Source organism: Theropithecus gelada, chromosome 13 (genome assembly GCF_003255815.1).
Source record: "Theropithecus gelada isolate Dixy chromosome 13, Tgel_1.0, whole genome shotgun sequence".
Lineage (NCBI taxonomy): Eukaryota > Metazoa > Chordata > Mammalia > Primates > Cercopithecidae > Theropithecus > Theropithecus gelada.
The window spans coordinates 75,939,023-75,961,561 of NC_037681.1; the positions used below are offsets into that span (position 1 = coordinate 75,939,023).

At 42.4% G+C, this 22,539-nt stretch overlaps 1 protein-coding gene and 1 pseudogene across 2 annotated transcripts in view; one reads left to right on the plus strand and one right to left on the minus strand.

The window, feature by feature from the left end:
* The window catches only part of CLHC1 (clathrin heavy chain linker domain containing 1), a 68,349-nt gene that overhangs the window by 44,013 nt on the left and 1,797 nt on the right, over window positions 1-22,539 (minus strand). Inside the window, exons 1-7 of one of the 2 annotated variants that reach the window (XM_025355015.1) lie at window positions 16,440-16,796; window positions 14,343-14,601; window positions 9,385-9,572; window positions 4,231-4,364; window positions 1,230-1,431; window positions 1,008-1,120; window positions 537-621 (exon numbers count right to left, since the gene is read on the minus strand). In XM_025355015.1, coding sequence (XP_025210800.1) covers window positions 537-621; window positions 1,008-1,120; window positions 1,230-1,431; window positions 4,231-4,364; window positions 9,385-9,572; window positions 14,343-14,519 — 899 coding nt within the window. In that variant the 5' untranslated portion in view covers window positions 14,520-14,601; window positions 16,440-16,796. Of the gene's footprint in view, window positions 1-536; window positions 622-1,007; window positions 1,121-1,229; window positions 1,432-4,230; window positions 4,365-9,384; window positions 9,573-14,342; window positions 14,602-16,439; window positions 16,797-22,539 lie in introns of those variants that run through there. The other variant, XM_025355016.1, reaches the window with a different exon arrangement.
* On the plus strand, window positions 16,727-17,302 carry LOC112605338 (annotated as a pseudogene).

Here is a 22,539-nt window from a genome sequence, read left to right on the forward strand (position 1 = left end):
ATCTCAGCTCACTGCAACCTCTGCCTCCCAGGTTCAAGCAATTCTCCTGCCTCATTCTCCCTAGTAGCTGGCATTACAGGCATCCGCCACCACGCCCAGCTAATTTTTTGTATTTTTAGTAGAGATGGGGTTTCACCATGTTGGCCAGGCTGGTCTCGAACTCCTGACCTTGTGATTCACCCGCCTCAGCCTCCCAAAGCGTTGGGATTACAGGCGTGAGCCACTGTGCCCAGCCGGTAATTTTATATAATACTTCTAATAATTTTGTGCATGAAACAAAGTTTGTGTACATTGATTCATCAGAAAACACAGGTATCACTATCTCATGTCAGTGCTCAAAATTTTTTGGATTTTGGAGCATTTCAGATTTCAAATTTTCGGATTAGGAATGCTTAACCTGTATAAATAAAACATATCAACATTATAATCCTTTTATCTCCTCTGAAAAACCTCCTAGATTCCCAATGTGGTATTTTATTCGCAAAGAATCTATGAAAAAATGTAATTCTGAAAAATTAAACTTTTAAAATAGTTGCCTTTCAATGTAGTGAAGCATAATTTCAGCTTCTTTTGCCCTGTGTGGATCATCTTCCATTAGTTCTTCAACAATGCCTTGGTCACCTGTAAATATTGAAAGTACCACTGGAAGATATTTAAGGTTACTTATCAATAGAAAACAATAAACATACATGTGTTTAATACCAACAACTTATTGCTATAGATCCTAACAGCATCAACCTCTTCCAAAACTTAGTGGCCTCCTCCTCCCTTTCCTCTTTATGTTGATGTACATTTTCAGGCATTCTGTCTTTGGCTCACCAAGTCTATTCTTTACTAATTACCTGTTAGTTAGCTGTTGAAGGAAGGAACCCATAGGGTAACAGAGAACTAGCTGAAGTATGTTTTTGCTTTATTTTAACTCGGCCTAAGAAAACCCCATTCTAACTTTCTAGGGGAAAAAAATGTCTTCCATTATTGCTACTAATTTAAAAATATAGATAATCTACCTTGTAAATATTTGGTTTTCTGAATTTGCTCCACAAAGTCTTGAAATGGGCTGCTCATATCAGATTTTACCCATGAAGTAAGTGCCTGTGAAATTATCTGCAGTCTTTGATGACTATAAAGATAAAAAACGTCAATAATATACTGAGCCTAAAATCAAATGGTGGAATATTAGAATAAACACAAAACTCCAAACTTCAAAAACATATGATCAACTTCCATACCAAAACTGTAACTTTCTGTTCAGATTTTCAGCTACATCTCGCCGTTTTAATAACACAATCATTTCTTCATCTAAATCAGACTTCCTCTGAGCTGGCACATATTTTATCAACATAGCTTGTTTAATTTCTGCATATTTATCTTCAAGATGTTTCATGTATTTAGTGAGAGCATCTAGATTCATGGATTCTTGGAGAGTCATGCCTATGGGAAAAGGGAACAAATCAAACAGGCCAAGCCATGTGTGGGACGCCTGTGTTCAAAGAGCAAGTCTTAGAAAGACAGTTCACTATGTTAAGAAACAATTTAGAAATGATAGTATGTACTTACAGCTTACTGAACATAGGTAAAATTAGCATAAACTTGTAAATGGCTAGCAGGTTATGATTGATTGATTGATTGATTGATTGTATAGAGACAGGGTCTTGCTATGTTGCCCAGTCTAGTCTTAAACTCCTGGGCTCAAGCAATTTGCCCACTTTAGCCTTCCAAAGTGCTGGGATTAAAGGCGTGAGCCACTGTGCCAGGCCAGGCTAGCAGTTTTATTTTAATTTATTTTATTTATTTATTTTTTGAGACGGAGTCTCACTCTGCCGCCCAGGCTGGAATGCAGTGATGCAATCTCGGCTCACTGCAATGTCCGTCTCCCAGTTCAAGCGATTCTCCTGCCTCAACTTCCTATAGTAGCTGGGACTATAGGCGCGTGCCACCATGCCCGGCTAATTTTTGTATTTTTAGTAGAGACGGGGTTTCACCATGTTGGCCAGGATGGTCTTGAACTCCTGACCTCAGGTGATTCACTCACCTCGGCCTCCCAAAGTGCTGGGATTACAGGCGTGAGCCACCACACCCGGCCTCAGGCTAGCAGTTTTAAACACTATCAATGAAGACTCAGTGAAGACTGAGAACACACAAACCTTAGCATCTGAAAAAAATTTTTTTAGTGATTTCATTAACATACCCTGAAGACCCCTAAATATCACTCTTACTCAGTAACGCCAAGAGCTTCTGCCTAACAATTCAGGATGTGTCAACTGATTTCTCTCTAAACAAATCTCTCATTACCCTACTATAGCTAACCCCAGAGTAATCAGTTTATTATTCCCAACACAAATATAAATGCCTGCCAAATCTTCAGTCCTCTCTCTCACTGTCCCCTCTACTTATTATTCCTCTCTCTCTTTCTCTTCAAATGCCTTTGAGAGAGAGAGAGAGAGAGAGAGAGAGAGACTCTCACAGGGTCTACCCAGGCTGGTCTCAAACTCCTGGGCTCAAGAGATCCTCTCACTTCAGCATCCTAAAGTGCTGGGATTACAGGCATGAGCCACTGTGCCCAGCCCTAAATAATCTTCCTTTCTCATCTGGGCCAATTGTTGACTTCAGTACATATCACAAAATACTCCTCCTCCAAAAACTTACCTGAATTGATTCTACTTGATTTTAACCAGTCCCTTACCCAGAATCTTCTCAGCACTTAGTCCCAATTTGCCAGTTATACTGTACTTATTAATGTGTATCTTATTTGTCATTTGCTAGTCACAATTTTATATTTGAAAGTGAATCTAGGCACGGTGGCTCACGCCTGTAATCCCAACACTTTGGGAGGCCAAGGCGGGTGGATCACAAGGTCAGGAGATCGAGACCATCCTGGCTAACACAGTGAAACCCCGTCTCTACTAAAAACACAAAGAAATTAGCCAGGTGTGGTGGCAGGCGCCTGTAGTCCCAGTTACTCAGGAGGCTGAGGCAGGAGAATGGTGTAAACCCAGGAGGCAAGCTTGCAGTGAGCCGAGAATCGGGCCACTGCACTCCAGCCTGGGTGACAGAGTGAAACTCTGTCTCAAAAAAAAAAAAAAGTGAATCTAGTCCCCACTTTTATGAAACACAAGATGATTATTCAACCTCAGTTGAAATCCTCTAGTATAGAGTAGCTCATTACTTCAAGACATAGCTTCTTCCACCGAGACCAAATCTGGCTTCCTAAAATTTCTACCTATTAATCTTGCCTTAGAATAAACACTGGCCAAAATCTTTAAAAGTTTGGAATACCATTATCTATTCTCAAAGTCTTTCTTTTTTCCAGGATGAATATTTGTAATTCCTCTATCCACTCATCGTAAAAACCTCTCCATATCCTAGATGAATTCCAGGATATACTACAATTTCTTAAAATATGGTAACAGTATTATGCTGAAGATGTGGAAGCAGTGAATGCTGACATCAACATGAATCAACAATATCCACCAAAACTTAATACACTACAGTTTACTTTATATTATACCAGTGGTTCTCAAACTTTAGAGTGCATCAAAAAAACCTGAAGCGGCTGGGCACAGTGGCTCACACCTTTAATCCCAGCACTTTGGGAGGCTGAGGCGGGTGGATCGCTTGAGCCCAGGAGTTTGAGACCAGCGTGGACAACATGATGAAACCTCGTCTCTACTAAAAACACAAAAATTAGCTGGGCATAGTGGCACACACCTGTAATCCCAGCTACTTGGGAGGCCAAGGCACGAGAATCACTTGAACCCTGGAGAGGGAAGTTGCTATGGGCCGAGATCACACCACTGAATGCCCAGCCTGGGTGCCTGAGAGAGACTATGTGTCAAAAAAAAAAAAAAAAGAGAAAAGAAAAACCTGAAGGACTTGTTAAGACACTGCTGAACTCCACCCATCGAGTTTCTGACACAGTAAAGTCTCTGATCTGATGGGAACCATGAATTTGCATTTCTAAGAGGTCTTTAGGTGATGCTGACATTGATACAGGAACCACACTTCAGGAGCCACTGCATTACACTTCATATAACCCAGCTGACTGAAACTCAATCTTTTAGAGTTTGTTTTTCCATTCCCTTGAATCTACCTAGAGTCTTGACTAAAATCGTGTACAACACACATGTGCAAGATGCACATACATCAGCACATTTATAATAATGCGTGGATTAGGTAAAAAATTGGAAATAATCAGGGTTTCTCTCAAATATTTTAAACAAAATACAATACCTGGAATAGGTTTTGAAGGATCTTTGGAGAAAGTACAATATTTTACTTCTTTCGTGTCATACGCTGCCCTAGACTGCTTGATTTGATCTATTTGAGATTGAATCTTCGAGGAATTATTTTCAATAATCCTCATTCTGGAAAACAGAAAGGCTTTATTATGTCTTTCAACTAACTTAATTCTTGAACCACAAAACCTCAAGTAAAACAGTTTAAATCATTACTTTATTTTGAACCATTATGGACTAGGTGAAATGCCCTGAAAAAGTTATCTAGCCTCACAAATGAGGAACAATTTTCTTTCTGAGCATCAATAAAATCTCATACTACAATTCTGAACCCTACTGGAAATTCATAAGTGCTAATCACAATAATATGGCCACAAACTATTTTCTTTAGTAGAAAATTACTTTTGTAATTTAAAAATTCTTTTGGTAGGTAATTATATTAATTTCCTGTGGCAACTGTAACAAATTACCACTAACTTGGTGACTTCAAACAACAGAAATTTATTCTCTTACAATTCTGGAAGCCAGAAATTCAAAATCAGTATCACTGGACCAAAATCAAAGTGTTGGCAGAGCCATGCTTCCTTCAGAATCTGTTCCTTACCTTTTCCAGCCTTGGGGCTGCAGGCATTCTGACTTTATCACTTCAGTCTCTGCCTCTGTGGTCATACCGCCTTCTCCTCTGCCTGTGGCAAAGCTCCTGTCTCCCTCTTATTAGGACATTTATGATCACATTTAGGGCTTACTTTTATAACCTCCCTATATCAAAATCTTTAATTACATCTGCAAAGACCCTTTGTCCAAATAAGGTTAACATTTAGGGGTTCTAGAAAGTAGGACCTGATGTCTTTGAGAACTGTTATTCAGCCCACTACAGTAATTTTGATCCTAGAGCTAGAGGAAGGACAGCACTTCCCTGAGATAAAACTAAGTTTACCTAGAAATGAAAATTTTGAATACCAAAAGGTAGTATAAACTTCTCTTAAGCATTATTTGAAGTTTTCTTCCTAGTTATGTTGGCCCAAGGGAGAAATAACATATTAAAATACACACAGAAAAATTATTTTTCACACTTGTTAAAGCATGGTAAGGAAGACTTTTTTCAAGAGGGGCCATGCCAATAGGTACAGGAACCACTGCAACGGAGAATGATTGGATTCAATCTGAATATGACATGGCAAGTGGGAATTTATAGCTAAGGAGCAAGGTGGGGTCAGTGGATGACAAATTACTAAAAGAAAACATGAGATGTGAGGAGAGATTCTGGATCAACGGACCTAAGAGGATTCCTGCTGAAGGCCGGCCACGGTAACTAGACATCACCTGGAGGATGGTTGGGGGATCACATGTCATGGATGGGGAGTTTTGGCTAAACTTACTTCACAGGATTCTTGCTAAAACTGAATGGTGCAGAGATGAATGTGGAAGTCCAAAAGTCGGGCCTAGTTGAAAAGGGTTCAGGGAAGCCTGAGTAAAATTTGATCAGGAAGATAATTTTTGTCAATATATAAATGTCACAGCGTTTTTGGCAAATTAAAAACAAGTTTGGGCCAGGCTCGGTGGTTCACACCTGTAATCCCAACACTTTGGGAGGCCGAGGCAGGCAGATCATGAGGTCAGGAGTTTGACACCAGCCTGACCAACATGGTGAAACCCTGTCTCTACTAAGAATACAACAATTAGCTGGGTGTGATGATGGACACCTATAATCCCAGCTACTTGGAAGGCTGAGGCAGGAGAATAATTTGAACCCAGAAGGCGGAGGTCGCAGTGAGCCGAGATCATGCCATCGCACTCCAGCCTAGATGACAGGGCAAGACTCCGTCTCAAAAAATAAAAAATAAAATAAAAAACAAGTTTGTCAGTAGATACTGCTGGCTGCTGCTTCTGACTATTATATAGTGTTCTTGGTAACTATTGATGGCTCAGAGTAAGAGCTTGCAGTATTAATGAAAGGATTGCGGGAATAAAATATCCACTGGCTTTATTCCAAATTGATTTGTGCTTATAAACGAAAGATATGTTTAAAAAAAAAAAAGGCAGGTTTTTAAAAGAAACTGAAAGCAGATACTTGTATATGAATTTTCAGAGTGGCATTATTCACATAGACAAAAATGGAAACAATCCAAGTGTCCAGATGAATGGATAAACAAAATGTAGTACGTACATACAATGGAGTATTATTCAGCCATGAAAAGGAATTAAATTCTAATACATGTTACCACATGGATGAGAAAGTATCTAACTGTTGCTCCCTTCTATGCTAATTTTATGATCTCTATTTTTGACAACTTCACTAAGATGAACCTAGTTGAGTATTTCTTAGTATTTATCATGCTTGGGATTCTTCGGGTTTGTTGAATCTGTGAATCGGTATCTTTCACATATTTTCAGTGTTACATTTAGTAAATGATGGATACATTATTTTTATAGATAATTTTAAGTCAACTTGGAAAACTATGCAAAGTTTGACCTCCATTTCTGGTAATATGACTGGCTAGATGCTGAGATAGATCTTCCTATTGGGAAAAAGTACTACATAATATATTTTTAAAAAATCTTTCCAAAAGCATCAGAAAGTCAAAATCAGGGCAAAATCTAACAGAAGACAGAAAACTCGTAGTCATTATTTCTTCAAATATTGTCTGTGTCCCATATGCTCTTCATTGTAGAGCTGTGATTAGACAGAATAATATGACCTTCTCACTCTGTCCTCCATATCGCTTTATAATAGCTTTATTGAGATATAGTTCACACACCTTAAGAATCATCCTTGTAAAGTATACATAATTCAAGGAATTTTAGTATAGTTGTGCAACCACAACCCCTATTTAATTCCAGAACATTTCATTGGCCCAAAATAAACTGTATACCCATCAGCAATCAGCTGAGTAAAGGGCAATTTTCCCTGCATTCCCAGGGTTGGAGCAGTTTACCTGTGGTTCACCCTACGATGGTATACCTAGCCTTTTACCATCCTAGCTTTATATGGTGAGTGTTTCTCAATAGACTATACCATGTGGAGCGATCCTGGGCTTTGCCTTTTATTCTGCATGCGATAGTAAAAACTGAAAATTATGGTCACTAGTTTTTTAAAAAATGTTCTCGGGGTCAAAGCAGTTTTAGTGCTCCACTTATCTTTTGTCTTCTGTTAGATTATGCCTTGATTCTGACTTTCTGATGCTTTTGGAAAGATTTTTGAAAAAATATATTATGTAGTGTTTTTCCCCAGTAGGAAGGTCTATCTCAACATCTAGCCAGCCATATTACCAGAAATGGAGGTCAAACTTTGCATAGTTTTCCAAGTTGATTTAAAATTATCTACAAAAGGCTGGGCACAGTGGCTCATGCCTGTAATCCCAGCACTTTGGGAGGCTGAGGTGGGCGGATCACCTGAGGTCAGGAGTTCGAGACCAGCCTGGCCAACATGGTGAAACCCCATCTCTACTAAAAATACAAAAAGAAAAATTAGACGGGCGTGGTGGCGGGAACCTATAATCCCAGCTACTTGGGACACTGAGGCAGGAGAATCGGTTGAATCTGGGAGACGGAGGTTGCAGTGAGCCATGAGCCAAGATCACACCATTGCATTCCAGCCTGGACAAGAGCAAAACTCCATCTCCAAAAAAAAAAAAAATTATCTATAAAAATAATTTATCCATCATTGACCAAATGTAATACTGAAAATATAAGACTACTCAACAAGACTGAGCATCTTATCCTCTCCCGGTAGGTTATTTACCTTTGTGAATAACAGGATTAAGTGCTCTAATTCAGATAGTAATTATGAAATTATACTATTAAATCTTCCATGGAGGAAATTACCTGGAGCAATTACCTGTATCCCTTATTTATTTTATTTTATTCCTTTGTTTTTCTTTTCCTTGAGATGGGTTCTCACTCTGTCACCCAGGCTGGAGTGCAGTGGCGCAATCGTGGCTCACTTGTCTCCATCTCTCAGGCTCAACCAATCCTCCCATCTCAGCCTTCCAAGCAACTGGGACCACACCCAGCTAATTTTTTTTTGAACTTGTAAAGACAGGGACTCACCATGTTGCCCAGGCTGATCTCAAACTCCTGGGCTCAGGCAATCCTCCTACCTCGGCCTCCCAAAGTGCTGGGATTACAGGTGATGAGCCACCCTATGTGGACCCTCATTTTATGATACGACAATGTGCTTTCAATTATACTAAGAGGGGCAGGAGCGGTGGCTCATGCCTGTAATCCCAGCACTTTGGGAGGCCAAGGCATGCAGATCACTTGAGCTCACAAGTTGGAGACTAACCTGGGCAACATGGCAAGACCCCAACTCTACAGAAAATACAAAAATTAGCCTGACATAGCAAAACTCCACCTCTACAAAAAAAAAAAAAAAAATACAAAAATTAGCCAGGTATAGTAGCTTGTGCCTGTACTCCCAGCTACTTGGGAGGCTGAGGTGGGAGGATCACTTGTGCCTGGGAGGCAGAGGTTGCAGTGGGCCAAGATCAAGCTACTGCACTCCAGCCTGGGCAACAGAGCAAGACCCTACTTCAAACAAACAAAAAAACTATAACTGTCCACTCTTGCCTTTTTGACCCGGCACAGTGGTTCACACCTTCAATCTTAGCACTTTGGGAGGCCAAGGCAGGAGGATTGCTTGAGCTCAGCAATTCGAGACCAGCCTGGGCAACATAGTGAGACCCCATCTCTATTTTTTATATTAAAAAAAAAATTAGCTGGGCATGGTGGCATGCACCTGTAGTCCCAGCTATTCAGGAGGCTGAGGCAGGACAATAGATTGAGACCAGGAGGCAGAGGTTGTAGTGAGCCAAGATTGCGCCATTGCACTCCAGCATGGGCAACAAGAATGAAACCCTGTCTCAAAAAAAAAAAAAAAAAAAAGAAATATATATATATATATATATATAAATATATATATATACACACACACACTAAGAGGTACTATAAGTTCTCAAACAAAAGTAATATTTTTTAATTGAAGTAAATAATACAGTAGCTTCAAGTCACTAGAAGAAGGTAACATAAAAATGTGTCTTTTAAATAAAATTGAAAAATAAGACTAAGAGCCACTGGCTAGAGTTACACTGCTAGTTATTACAATCAAGCAACAACTACTATCTTTTGGGCTAGTTACTAAAATACTTACTTTGCTTCAAGTTGGATTGTTCTTTTCCTGTGATATACCAAAGCTGTAGGCTCTGCTGCCAAACCTTTAAGTTTTCCATGAAGACAAAATGCAGTTCTTCGGCCTTTCTTTATTGTCTCAATAAAGGCATCATATTCTTTTTTGATTGAAGTAAGAACGGATTTGTATGCAGTGACATGCTCTATTACCTGAAATATTATTTTTCTGCCTATGGTATTGATATTTTTTCTAAAAGACTATGGATTGAAATTCTCGCAAATAACATTATAGATTATTTTTTAAATGAAACATGATTAGCAATTAGAAATCTAAACTTTACAGCAAGCTCAAACATAATTGGACACTAAAGGCAATATTTACTAAATATGTGCTCTTTGTGGAACATTATGGTAGATAATGTGGAGTTTAAATATAAGAGGAAAAGGCCGGGCGCGGTGGCTCAAGCCTGTAATCCCAGCACTTTGGGAGGCCGAGACGGGCGGATCACGAGGTCAGGAGATCGAGACCATCCTGGCTAACACAGTGAAACCCCGTCTCTACTAAAAATACAAAAAAACTAGCCGGGCGAGGTGGCGGGCGCCTGTAGTCCGAGCTACTCCGGAGGCTGAGGCAGGAGAATGGCGCAAACCCGGGAGGCGGAGCTTGCAGTGAGCTGAGATCCGGCCACTGCACTCCAGCCCGGGTTACAGAGCAAGACTCCGTCTCAAAAAAATATATATATATATAAGAGGAAAAAAAGACCATATTTTTGTTCTACTTGGTATGAACACATACATTATATGATTCCAGTTAAAACTAATACTAGTTCTAATTTTCCAAATTCTGAATCTTTTAAATATAATTCTGTATCTTCTCTTACTCCCTCCAAATCTAGTCTCTAACTTCATTTAAACCTTAAAATCCTGGATTCTCTTCACCTCCTTATTTTCCTAACCCATCAGCTCCTACTGGCTCATCAATATTCTCAATATCTAACTGCATTTCTAATCCCAGGATGTCATGTGCAACTGTAAAAAACCCCTCATCACTATACATTCATGGCTTCAAATGGTGTTTAGGCACAGAAAATCTCTGGAAGGATAACAGAAGAAAACAGAAACAGTGGGTGCCTGCAGAGAAGGACAGGAGAAGTAGAATCTGAGATGAGAAGGGCCAGACTTTCCATTGTACAATCTCCTTTACTGGTTTATTTATTCATTTTTTGTTAATATTATATATGCAATACCCATGCAAAAATAAACATTTTTTTAAAAGTCAAAAAATAAAAATAGAAAAGTTATAAATAATATATGGTTTCCAAATTCTGCACGAGGATTTCAGAGGGATTGATGAATATAGAGAATAGACAGGCTCAATCTCTAATTTTCTCAGAAAGCTGCAATTATGCTTTCTATTCCTTCTACATCTCTAGCCTCTGATATCCCCCACTGGCTTTCTTTACCTAGGCAATATCTAGAAAAAATTATCTAGGAAGGCATCTGGTCTATCAGCAAATGATATAAGGAGATTATTGATCTCCTGGCAAGTGCCATGGAGATGACCACACCACCTATCCACCCATATCAAGAATCTTTAATAAAATAGAGGTCATCAATCTGTGGCTTTCCAAATTAAGTACCCTGTTGCTCCTGGCCATCTGCTTCATACATTCCTCTGATATGCTCCAACAATCCAAGACAGTTCATATACATTAATGAGTAGATAATAAATATGTAGTGGTATCATGATCAGCTCCCAAGTCTGTTTGCTAGAAGAAACAGATTTCAGAAGAGCATTCATGGGAACCTTTATGAATGCACAGAAAATACACTAAAGTAGAATATGCAAACTGGCACACCACAGGTTGAATACAGCTGGCAATTTTGCTTAACCAACAAAATATTTTAAAATTTAGGAAATTTCACCCAAAAACCACATTTTCAGCTTCTCTTGCAAACTCTGAAAAATCTACCTCCATGGAACCCCTATTCCTTAATGGCAATAATAGCTGGAGTTTTCGATTAGGTTGGTTTTTCATTTTACCACAATCCCCACCACTCCTTATTCTCTTATAGCCAGCCCACTTAACTCTTTTATATTACCTTGGTGGCCTCTGCAGGCATTTAAGTTTGAGACTCCTGCATTAAGGCTGCTACTAAATCCAAGAAAATAACCATAGCTATACTTACCAGTTACAGGGGTCTGAGGGAGAAGAGGTATGGTTTTCATTCCCCCTCAGCTCCTACATACGGATCTGAACTATTTGTACAATATGCTACAGGAACACAAAAGGTCAGCCACTTTACAGAGTCCAGCTACCTCCATAGCCCCGCCCCCCTTTTCTTTTTTGGTAGAGACAGAGTCTTGCTATGTTGCCCAGGCTGGTCTCAAACTCCTGGCCTCAAGCGATGCTCCTACCAATCCTCTCAAAGTTCTAGGATTACAGACACGAGCTATTGCACCCAGCCGAGTAAGTCATCCATTTCTAAAAAAGCTCATTCTTCCAAGCTTTGGTCTTCTTTGCTTACTAGGTTTTTCATTCACCCTGCAATCCACCCCCAACTCTTGGTATGAGTTTCAAGTCCTCCTTGCTTTGATTCAGGCATGATTCTCCAGGTCAAACCATCTATCTTTGATTTTAAACACAATTTGGTATCTGTTCCCTGGTTCAAAGTACCCAGAGATGCAAGCTGACACTTTCATCTTCTGCCCAACTAGTTCCTTTTAAGAGGGTAGGAAGATCAAAGAAGACAGTCATTAATAGTTCATTAATAATCAAAGGTGCTAAAATAATGTGAAAATGAAAAAGGTAAATTATCTGTTATCAAGAAGCTAGAAGAAAAGTTTCTCAAAGTACCAAATGACTTCCATTTCTAGATCCCCTCTCAGTCCTGAAGAACAGAATTCTTTACAAGGTAAAATTTACAATTATGTAATGTGCAAATAGTACAAATGGAAATCTTTTCTCCTCACTAGGAGAAAAGAAACAGGGACTATAGACGTCAATATTATTTTCTATTTAACACTGTATGTTTTCTCTAGGAATTAAAGTTACCAACAATACCTCCAAAATGACTTCACTGTAACTACATTAATGCAAAGCAAAGAGCTCTTCATGTAAGAAAAATTCTGACAAGTGTTAGCACTCGGGCATGCAAAGATACACGTTACAGTTATGACTTTCCTTTGCTAATTTCACACAGTAGAGTCGCAGCATGACTCGATATTTATAAAACCTATTCAATACATTATCTTTATTTAAACATCCATTCAATACATTCCTTGATAACTAAAACACCAAGAGCAGTATCATTGATCATAATGCATATAAAATGAAGCTAACCTGCCAATGTACTAATTCTAAAAGATAGATTTTCTGTATGATATAAAAGGAAGGAAAGGCCCGGCGCCGTGGCTCACGACTGTAATCCCAGCACTTTGGGAGGCCTAGGCGGGCGGATCACAAGGTCAGGAGATCGAGACCATCCTGGCTAACACGGTGAAACCCGGTCTCTACTGAAAATACAAAAAATTAGCCGGGCGTGGTGGCGGGCGACTGTAGTCCCAGCTACTTGGGAGGCTGAGGCAGGAGAATGGTGTGAAGCCGGGAGGCGGAGCTTGCAGTGAGCCAAAATCGCGTGATTGCGCCACTGCACTCTAGCCTGGGCCACAGAGTGAGACTCCGTCTCAAAAAAAAAAAAAAAGGAAGGAAGGAAAGACTCTGTTTCTCTCTATTACTCCTATGATTATGTATCAACTTTCCTTATTCTGGTAGGTATATATCACTACCATATGCTCACTTTCCCTTAGAGGGAGGCACTAGGTTTTTATTTAGAGGAGAAATAAGAGTCATAGTGTATAATGTTTAAAAATTAAAAGACTGAGTTTCTATTTTGCCTGTGGCTGTTTACTCAGAGACCAACAGTTTACTGAAGTCTTAAGGTAAGTACTTCCTCTGGCAAAGAGGAAAGATGCTGATTTCACTTATTTCACTGTCAGGGCATCTTCCCGGAATGGGGTGGAAAAAAAAGCGCTGCATAAATAAATTAGGATTGGTGGGCAAACTGCAATTGTTTAGAAGGATAATAGGTATTTCTAAAACCTTAAAAAGCAAAATCAAATATGTTCCACAAAGTGATAGCATTTTCTAAGCTGATCTCCATATTTCCAATATTAAGTCCAGTCTAATTCCTTGTAAACCATGACTAGATAATTCTAGACAGAACTCCAATATACAAGGAACCTCAATTTAATGTTAGATCAAATCTAAATCAAGATTTTAATGATACCACAAACAAACTCAAAATAACAAGGAAGCATCATGCTCCTGCTTGCAGCCCAATTCCTAATAAATCAGATGATACTTTTAGATGAAAAGGTCAAAATTATTATCAGAAAGCAGATACAGCCAGGTAGTTAATCAAAAACTGATAGTCTGGGCTAGGTGCTGGTAGTTCATGCCTGTAATCCCAGCACTTTAGGAGGCCAAGATAGGAGGATTGCTTGAGGCCAGGAGTGCAAGACCAGCCTAGGCAACATAGAGATCTTGTCTCTACAAAAAAATTTAAAACTTAGTCAGGAGTGGCGGCACAAGCCTGTAGTCCCAGCTATACAGGAGGCTGAGGCAGGAGGATCACTTGAACCCAGGATTTTGAGGCTGCAGTGAGATATGAGTGTGCCACTGAACTCCAGCCTGGGTGATACAGGGAGACTCTGTCTTTAAAAAAATATATAAAGGAAACTTATAATCTGCTCTCAAGCTAAGATAACTGAAACACTCATTCACAGTCAGGAAATACAAATCCAGAAGTGCATTTTTCCCATTCATGCCTTTCTGAGAAACTGGATGAACGTCTCAAAATCGGCAAATGGAATGTGATCATTCAAACAGTAGTGTTACTAAAGCAGGAATATTGGTTGTCAACATAGATCATTGCTATCTTCATGAAAACTTAATTGTTTTAAGAGCATTATGATACCTTATCAAAAACATTTCGGTATATGATGTAATATTCATCAGCAGGTCCTTCCTCGTTACAGCCCAGTCTTTCAGTTTCTGTAATTATGTATCTTTGCATACTTTCCAAAAATTCCTTGTCACTTCTACAAATGATAGGTGGGAGAACTGCACGTTTTCTTATTTGATGAACTGACATATTTGACAATCTGCACACTTGCTCACTGAAGAAAAGTTAAATCTTGACCTGCTCTTGCAACAAAGCCAAAACTTTGATAAGCCTGAAAGAAAAAGAGCAACAATTAATATAATAATTTTTAAAATTAAGTCACATATTGATCTGAAAATATATTTTCTTCAGAAAAAAATTTTCCATCTGTCGCTGTGATAAATACTTCAACCTATGTATTAAAAGGTCTATGCTGCCAAGCGTGGTGTCTCATGCCTGTAATCCCAGGTCGTGGGGAGGCTGAGGCAGGTGGATCACCTGAGGTCGGGAGTTCGAGCCCAGCCTGACCAGAACGGAGAAACCTCGTCTCTATTGAAAATACAAAATTAGCCAGGCGTAGTGGCGCATGCCTGTAATCCCAGCTACTCAGGAAGCTGAGGCAGGAGGATCGCTTGAACCCGGGAGGCAGAGGTTGCGGCAAGATCGTGCCATTACACTCTAGCCTGGGCAACAAGAGTGAAACTCAGTCTCAAACAAACAAACAAAAAACTATGCTATTCCACTGCCATATGCTGCTGCTCTGGGACAGAAACACAGAAATACCAAACACCAATGAAGAGCTCTTCTCTTCCTAACTGTGCATAACTCCTCTCACATGTATCATATAATTGATGGTTTCTCATGTATAATTCACACTTTCTAATAGAAGGTTTGGTATTTTATATTTATTTGTGTCATGTGGGAAAACTAGTTTGTAAGCCTCTTGACACAAACAAGGTCAAATACTTTACGACCCCCGCGCTTATCTGGCCTAGCTTCATCCAGCACACAACAGCTATAAATAATGTATTTATTTTTGGCTCACGCTTGTAATCCCAGCACTTTGGGAGGCCGAGGTGGGCGGATCACGAGGTCAGGAGATCGAGACCACAGTGAAACCCCTTCTCTATAAAAATACAAAAAATTAGCTGGGCATGGTGGCGGGCGCCTGTAGTCCCAGCTACTTAGGAGGCTGAGGCAGGAGAATGGCGTGACCCCAGGAGGCGGAGCTTGCAGTGAGCCGAGATGGCGCCACTGCACTCCAGCCTGGGCTACAGAGAGAGACTCTGTCTCAAAAAAAAAAAAAAAAAAAGTATTTATTTTATAATAAACTTTATTATAATCATCTTTAATATTAAAGTACTAAGCAAAAAGAGGTCAGGACTTCTGCTAAAATCCAACACTCAATTATGTCAAAAATAACAGTATTTTTCAGCGTAGAGCTTTCAAGCAGCCACATAGAGCTTGCAGTGAGCCGAGATTGCGCCACTGCACTCTAGCCTGGGCGACAGAGCGAGGCTCCATCTCAGAAAAAAAAAAAAAAAAGAATCATGAGCGGCGGCGGCCTGGTGGGGGCCAGCACGCCGTGGGCCGGTCCAGCGCCGCCTCAGGGCACCTCCTACTCGACCGGACTGAGTTCCCCACCGGCGTGGCCTGCTGTGCTCTGAGCGCCAGGGGTCGGCGCGGCAGCTCGGCTTTGGGGACCCGATGGAGGAGCGGGGTGTCGGCCTCGCGGGACGGTCCCCCCTGACCTCGGGCGGCGCTGGGGCGAGTGAGGGCGCGCGGAGGCTCGCGGGGACCACTACCGCCCCCGGACCCGCTCAGCGGTCCCTGCTCACAGACGCCGCCCCCAGGAGCCTCGGCAGGGGCCTCGGACGCCCGGGTGTTCAGAAGAGAAGCGGGATCAGGTTCACGCACGCCCGCGATCGGATAGTAACTTTTTTTTTTGAGACGGAGTCTCGCTCTGTCGCCCAGGCTGGAGTGCAGCGGCACGATCTCGGCTCACTGCAAGCTCCGCCTCCCGGGTTCACGCGATTCTCCCCCTCTCAGCCTCCAGAGTAGCTGGGACTACAGGCGCCCGCCACCACGCCTGGCTAATTTTTGTATTTTTAGTGGAGACGGGGGTTTCACCATGTTGGCCAGGCTGGTCTTGAACTCCTGACTTCGTGATCCACTCGCCTCGGCCTCCCAAAGTGCTGAGATTACAGGCGAGAGCCACCGCGCTCGGCTGATCAAAACTTTAAAGTCATTGGTAACCCACGCTTCCCGGAGTTGCATTTGGGGTCACCCAGCGGCGAAGCCCATACAACTTGATACGCCCTTACACACCAAGCTCAGTTCAGGAGAGGGGAGGTCACAACCAGGAGCCAGAGGCCAGCTGATAATGTTGTACTTGATTCCATAGTCAAAGGAGCTGGATGGCGTCTCATGCAGAGTGCCGTGCTCTGGGAGTGTTTGAGTGTGAACTCTATGCCTTGACAGCTCCCTACACCCAGTCGATAGTCCTGGAGGAAAGCTGTCATGAAGGATCCCTTCATCTCCGACAAGGTCAGATTCCTGGTCCTTGGCTGGCGCTGCAGTTTGTGCATCAGGTTGTGTGGCCAGTGTACTCGGAGTGATCCAGGAGTCTGAGAAGTCCCTGAGCATCTGGCACAGGGCGACATGCACACAGGGGAGCTGTATCAACAGCCAAGGGGGCATGAGATGGGCCAGGGCAGGAGGAGCCTCCGCAGTGCGGGTAGGGAGTGTCTGAGGCGCATTGAGGAGCTGGCGGTCCAGGAGAAGCTGAGAAAGGAAGACTAGAAAGGAGTGCAGTTTATTCTACTTCAAGAGATTCTGCCTCCCTTGTGTCCAGGAGAACATCGTGCTTTTCCTCAGGAAATTCAGCAAGGCTTGGAGAAAAGGGAAGCTCCGTCAGAGGCCCCCCAGCCAGCCCGGTTCTCGGACGTGAGTACAGCTGGGGCTGAGTCAATGGGCAGCACTCTGCAGGGAGCTCCTGGGCCAGCCTGCGCCAGAGATGCTGCTAAGCTGGGAGCCGCCGTGCCCGGCCTTGTTTCTGGACCATAGGGAGCAGCACTGCAGCCCAGGGGAGCTGGAGTCCAGCTTGGAGCAGCCACAGGCCCAGGGAGCTGTGCTGAAAGGTAGCCCAAAGGCAGATAGATGCCAGACCAGACACAGCAGGGAACTGGGCCAGGCGCCCCCGCATGACCCTCAGGGCCGAGGCCTGAGTGAGTGCTGCTCAGATGTGACTGAGAGGGATGACCTCCTTCAGCGAGGCAGCTCCTAAGAGGCCACCTGCAGGTCCGTGTGGGGCAAGACGCCATGCTGTGTCGGGGCCATGGCACACAGTAGGTGGCTGCAGTGGTTTCTCTGTAAGGAAAATCATTGACAGCAGTTGCCTTCTGGAGCCAGTCTGGAAGGTCTAGAGCAGGATATAATTTTTACTTCCCATCCTTATGTGATGCTTGGAAAATGGTTTTAACATTGATCATGTACTCTGTTTATAATTAAAAACCCAAAGAACCAGCAAATGTTTGGAAAAAGAATCTTCCACTGAAATATGTGTGGATACCTGACGTTCTCCCAGGGCACTCTGGACCCAGCAATGGTTGGGGTCTCCTGGGAAGCTAAGTGCTGGCTTACAGCCTCTCCAGTTCCCTCAGGCTCTGGCTTCAGCTCGGGCCCCTCCAATCTGTCTCTTCCAACCCCAAGTCAGTAATGCTGTGGGCTTCCTGCCCTCACCCCGCACCTCATGACCAACACGCTGCCTACCTGCTTGCCCCCTGCCATCTTGAATTCAGTCCTGGGTGCCTTCAAAGCCCGACCCCACTGCCTGCCAGGGTTCCTGCAGCATCCCCTCCTCCAGGCGCCCCATCTCCCTGAAGCTTCCAGGTAGCAGTTGGTGTGGCACTGATCTGTGAGCTCTGGAATGTCTGCTTAGAGTTCTGAGAGGCAGGAACTGCTCTTTGTAAATACTCAAGGCCAACTGTCACGTGATGAAGGAATGAATAAAGAGTTTTTACTGAAGGGCCGGGCGCGGTGGCTCAAGCCTGTAATCCCAGCTTGATTTTGGGAGGCTGAGGCAGGCAGATCATGAGGTCAGGAGATTGAGACCATCCTGGCTAACACGGTGAAACCCCGTCTCTACTAAGAATACAAAAAAATTAGCCGGGCATGGTGGCAGGCGCCTGTAGTCCCAGCTACTCGGGAGGCTGAGGCAGGAGAGTGGTGTAAACCCGGAAGGTGGAGGTTGCAGTGAGCGGAGACCGCACCACGGCACTCCAGCCAGGGCAACAGAGTGAGACTCCGTTTCAAAAAAAAAAAAAAAAATTTTATTTTAAAAAAAAAAAAAAAAAAAAAAATCATTCTCTGACTGAAGTTAGATACAGAAGTTGGTTCCTAAGATTTAGTCATATTAAGTTCAAACAGAACTCTTGGCTTGCTTAATAATGGCTGGCAAGGCAAAACATTGTAACTTTTTCCCTAATTACAGAAGCATACTCCTGGTATAAAATTTGGAAAATAAAAACCAAACAAAATTAATGAAATAAATATCTATTTAATATTTTGGAATATTTCCTTCCAAACATTATAAAACTTGAAATTAAACTCTATATTCAGTTGTGCATCACATTTTTTTTTCACTTACTATTAAAAGCACTTTTTCATGTTGTTAAATCGTTTTCTAAAATATGACTTCTAAAACTTACACAGTATTTCATGGTATGATGCTCCATTAATTTATTCCCCCATTGTCAGATGGTTTCACTATTTTTGTTTTGATTTGAGACAGTCTTGCTCTGTCGCCCAGGCTGGAGTGCAGTGGCGTGATCTCGGCTCACTGCAACCTTCACTTTCTGAATTCAAGTGATTCTCCTGCCTTAGCCTCCCAAATAGCGGAAACTAGAGGTACAGGGCACCATGTCTGGCTAATTTTCTGTAATTTTAGTAGAGATGGGGTTTCACCATGTTGGCCAGGCTGGTCTCGAACTCCTGGCCTCAAGTGATCAGCCTGCTTTGGCCTCAGCAGTTTGAAACCAGTCTGACCAATATGGTGAAACCCCATCTCTACTAAAAATACAAAAATTAGCCAGGCGTGGTGGCACACACCTGTAATCCCAGCTACTCAGGAGGCTGAGGCAGGAGAATCACTTGAACCCTACAGGTGGAGGTTGCAGTGAGCTGAGATTGCGCCACTGCACTCCAGCCTGGACAACAGAGGAAGACTCCGTCTCAAAAAAAAAAAAAAAAAAAAAAAAAGTAAAAGATAAAAGTCAAACGAGGAAGAAACAAGTGTTGTCATTAGGGAGGGGGTAGTGACATTTGGACACCAGTGGCTTCCTATAGTATTACCCTTAGGATAAAACCCAAATTCCTTTACTTGGCCTATTAGTGCCCTTCAGGAACCAATTACTCTTGTTCTTTGAACAAATTTACTCTCTTCATGTCCCTGTCCTTTGCCCCATATTCCCATCCCCACTCCCATGAACTTCCTCTCTTACCTTAGGATCTTTCATAATTTTCTCCCCCTCCCTGCAGACCATCCTCCTACAGTAGCCCCAGCCCCCAAAACACATACATACTATCACTTTGATTCACTTGGCTTTTACTCTTTCCTCAGCTTCCGGAAAGCTGTCCTGGATTCCCTTAAAATTGGTCAGATACCACTGCTATGTTCTCCCATAACGCTGTGCACTTCCTCCATCATGGTATTATTCTTCCACCACACTGCCTTACAGACTCCCTGTTTATAGTCTGTCTCATCTGTTAGGCTACAAGCCTGACAAGATTAGGAAACAAAATGTTCTCATTCCCCATTATCCCTCCTCCACCATATGCATGCAAGTGCATAATACAGTTTCTAGCAGAGCAGTACTCAAACATGTTTGCTGAATAATCAATAATCACTGAACAACAATCTAGTCTGTTTATAAGACATTGGACTTGTGGTGCTCTCAAACCATAACACAGCTAAAGTGATTGCTCCTTAGCATCTACAAAATGCCATTGAGTTACATAAACCAACCAAGATTACCATTCATTCATTCATTCATATGAGACATTTAGGGATATGTTGACAAGTCACAAGGGTTCCTAGTCAAGTGTGCCAGGTCTAGTAAATGAGCCACTGCTACAAAGCAGAAAAGGCAGTGCGACAGAGGTGAGGCCAGAGGGGCATCTCATCAGCCTGTGGAAGGGGGCAAGGAAACATGAGGGACAAGCCTGTGGAAACAGCCTGTGGAAGGGGGCCTGTGGAAACAGCCTGTGGAAGGGGGNCTTGCAGTGAGCTGAGATCTGGCCACTGCACCCCAGCCTGGGCGACAGAGCGAGACTCCGTCTCAAAAAAAAAAAAAAAAAAGAGAAAAATTAGCTGGGCACAGTGGCTCACACCTGTAATCCCAGCAACTTAGGTGGCTGAGGTATGAGAATCGTTTGAACCAGGGAGGCGGAGGTTGCAGTGGGCTGAACTTATACCACTGTAATACAGCCTGGGTGACAGACGAAGACTCTGTGTCAAAAAAAAAAAAAAAAAGAAAAAAATTATAGATAGATAGATAGATAGATAGATAGATAGAAAGAAAGAAAGAAATATAGTATGGCAGATGGGGGTTAAGTTGTATGAAGAAAAATAAAACAAGGTATGGGGCATAGAGAGTAAGGAAGGTGGCAGGATGCTATTTTCTATAAGGGCAGTAAGTCATGACAGACAAAAGACCTCACTGATAAGGTGACATTTCAGAAATCTGAAAACAGCAGGTCATGTAGATTCCTGGAAGATGAGTGGTTGAGGCAAAGACAGTAGCCAGTCCAAGGGCCTCAGGGTGGGACAGAACATTTGAGGAACAGCAAGAGAGCCCGTGGGGCTAGAAGAGAATGAGAAAAGGAGAGAAGAGATGAGGTCAGAGAGGTAACTGCCAGATTATGTAGGATGTAGGGTCTTGAGGGCAGAACTACTATCAGCCCAGGGGGTATCTTTGTGCGGTTTAGAAAAAGAGGTCCCTTCTCTGGGCAGACTTGGCAAGAGGAGCAACACTGGACTGTGGCCTCTACTTGTTCCAGCGCTGGAGCAACAGCCTCAGTTGTAGGAATTTAGGCTTTCCTCTGAGTGAGATGCGAAGCCTTTGGAGGCCTGTGTGCAGAAGAGTGACAGCTGACTTAACATGTTAAATAATTGTTCTTGGCCAGGCATGGTGGCTCATTCCTATAATCCCAGCACTTTGGGAGGCCGAGGCGGGCAGATCACCTAAGTTCAGGAGTTTGAGACCAGCCTGACCAACATGGAGAAACCCTGTCTCTACTAAAAATACACCATTAGCTGGGCATGGTGGTGCATGCCTGTAATCCCAGTTACTGGGGAGGCTGAAGCAGGAGAATCACTTGAACCTGGGAATCGGAGGTTGCGGTGAGCCAAGATTGTGCCATTGCACTCCACCCTGGGCAAGGTGGAACTCTGTCTCAAAAAAAAAACAAAAAGAAAAATTTTGTTCTTGTTGTTCTGTAGAAAACAGATTATAGGACGCAAGGGTCAAAGCTGGAAATACTGTTAGGAGGCTACTGCAATCAATAATCAAGGCAAAAGATGATGGTAGCTTGAATCAGGTTGGTAAAAATGGAGGTAGTGGGAAGTGTTCTGCATATATTTTGAAAATAAGGCCAAGATCAGCCAAGGTAGGTAAGATGTGGGATATAAAAGAGCAGTCAAGGATGACCATAAAGTTTTTGGCCTTAGTGACTGGAGAAATGGGAATTGCTATATATAAAGATGGGAAGAGCAATTTCATGAAATTAACTGTTTGGGGCCTGTCCATTAGAGATGTTGAGTACATAGCTGGATATGTGAATATGAAGTTGAGGTAAGTGGTCTGAGTGACAGATAAGTTTATGAGTCATTTGCATATGATGACTTTAAAAGTTATTAAACAAAATGAGATAACCAAGAAAATGCAGACAAAGCAGAGGTCCAGAGACTGGGTCTTGGGGATACTCCATGGTTAGAGGTCTGGCAGATCAAAAGGAAGCAGCAAATGAACCTGGAAAAGAGCCTCCAGGGTGGCAGAAAAACACAAAGAGGGGAAGTCAGGTAAAGAAAGGGTTTCAAAAAGAGATGGAATGAGCAACTGTGTCAAATACTGCTGACAGATCAAATAAGATGAAATGACCATTGAATTTAGCAACATGGAGGTCATTAGTGACCATTACAAGAGCTATCCCATCAGAATGGTGGGGACAA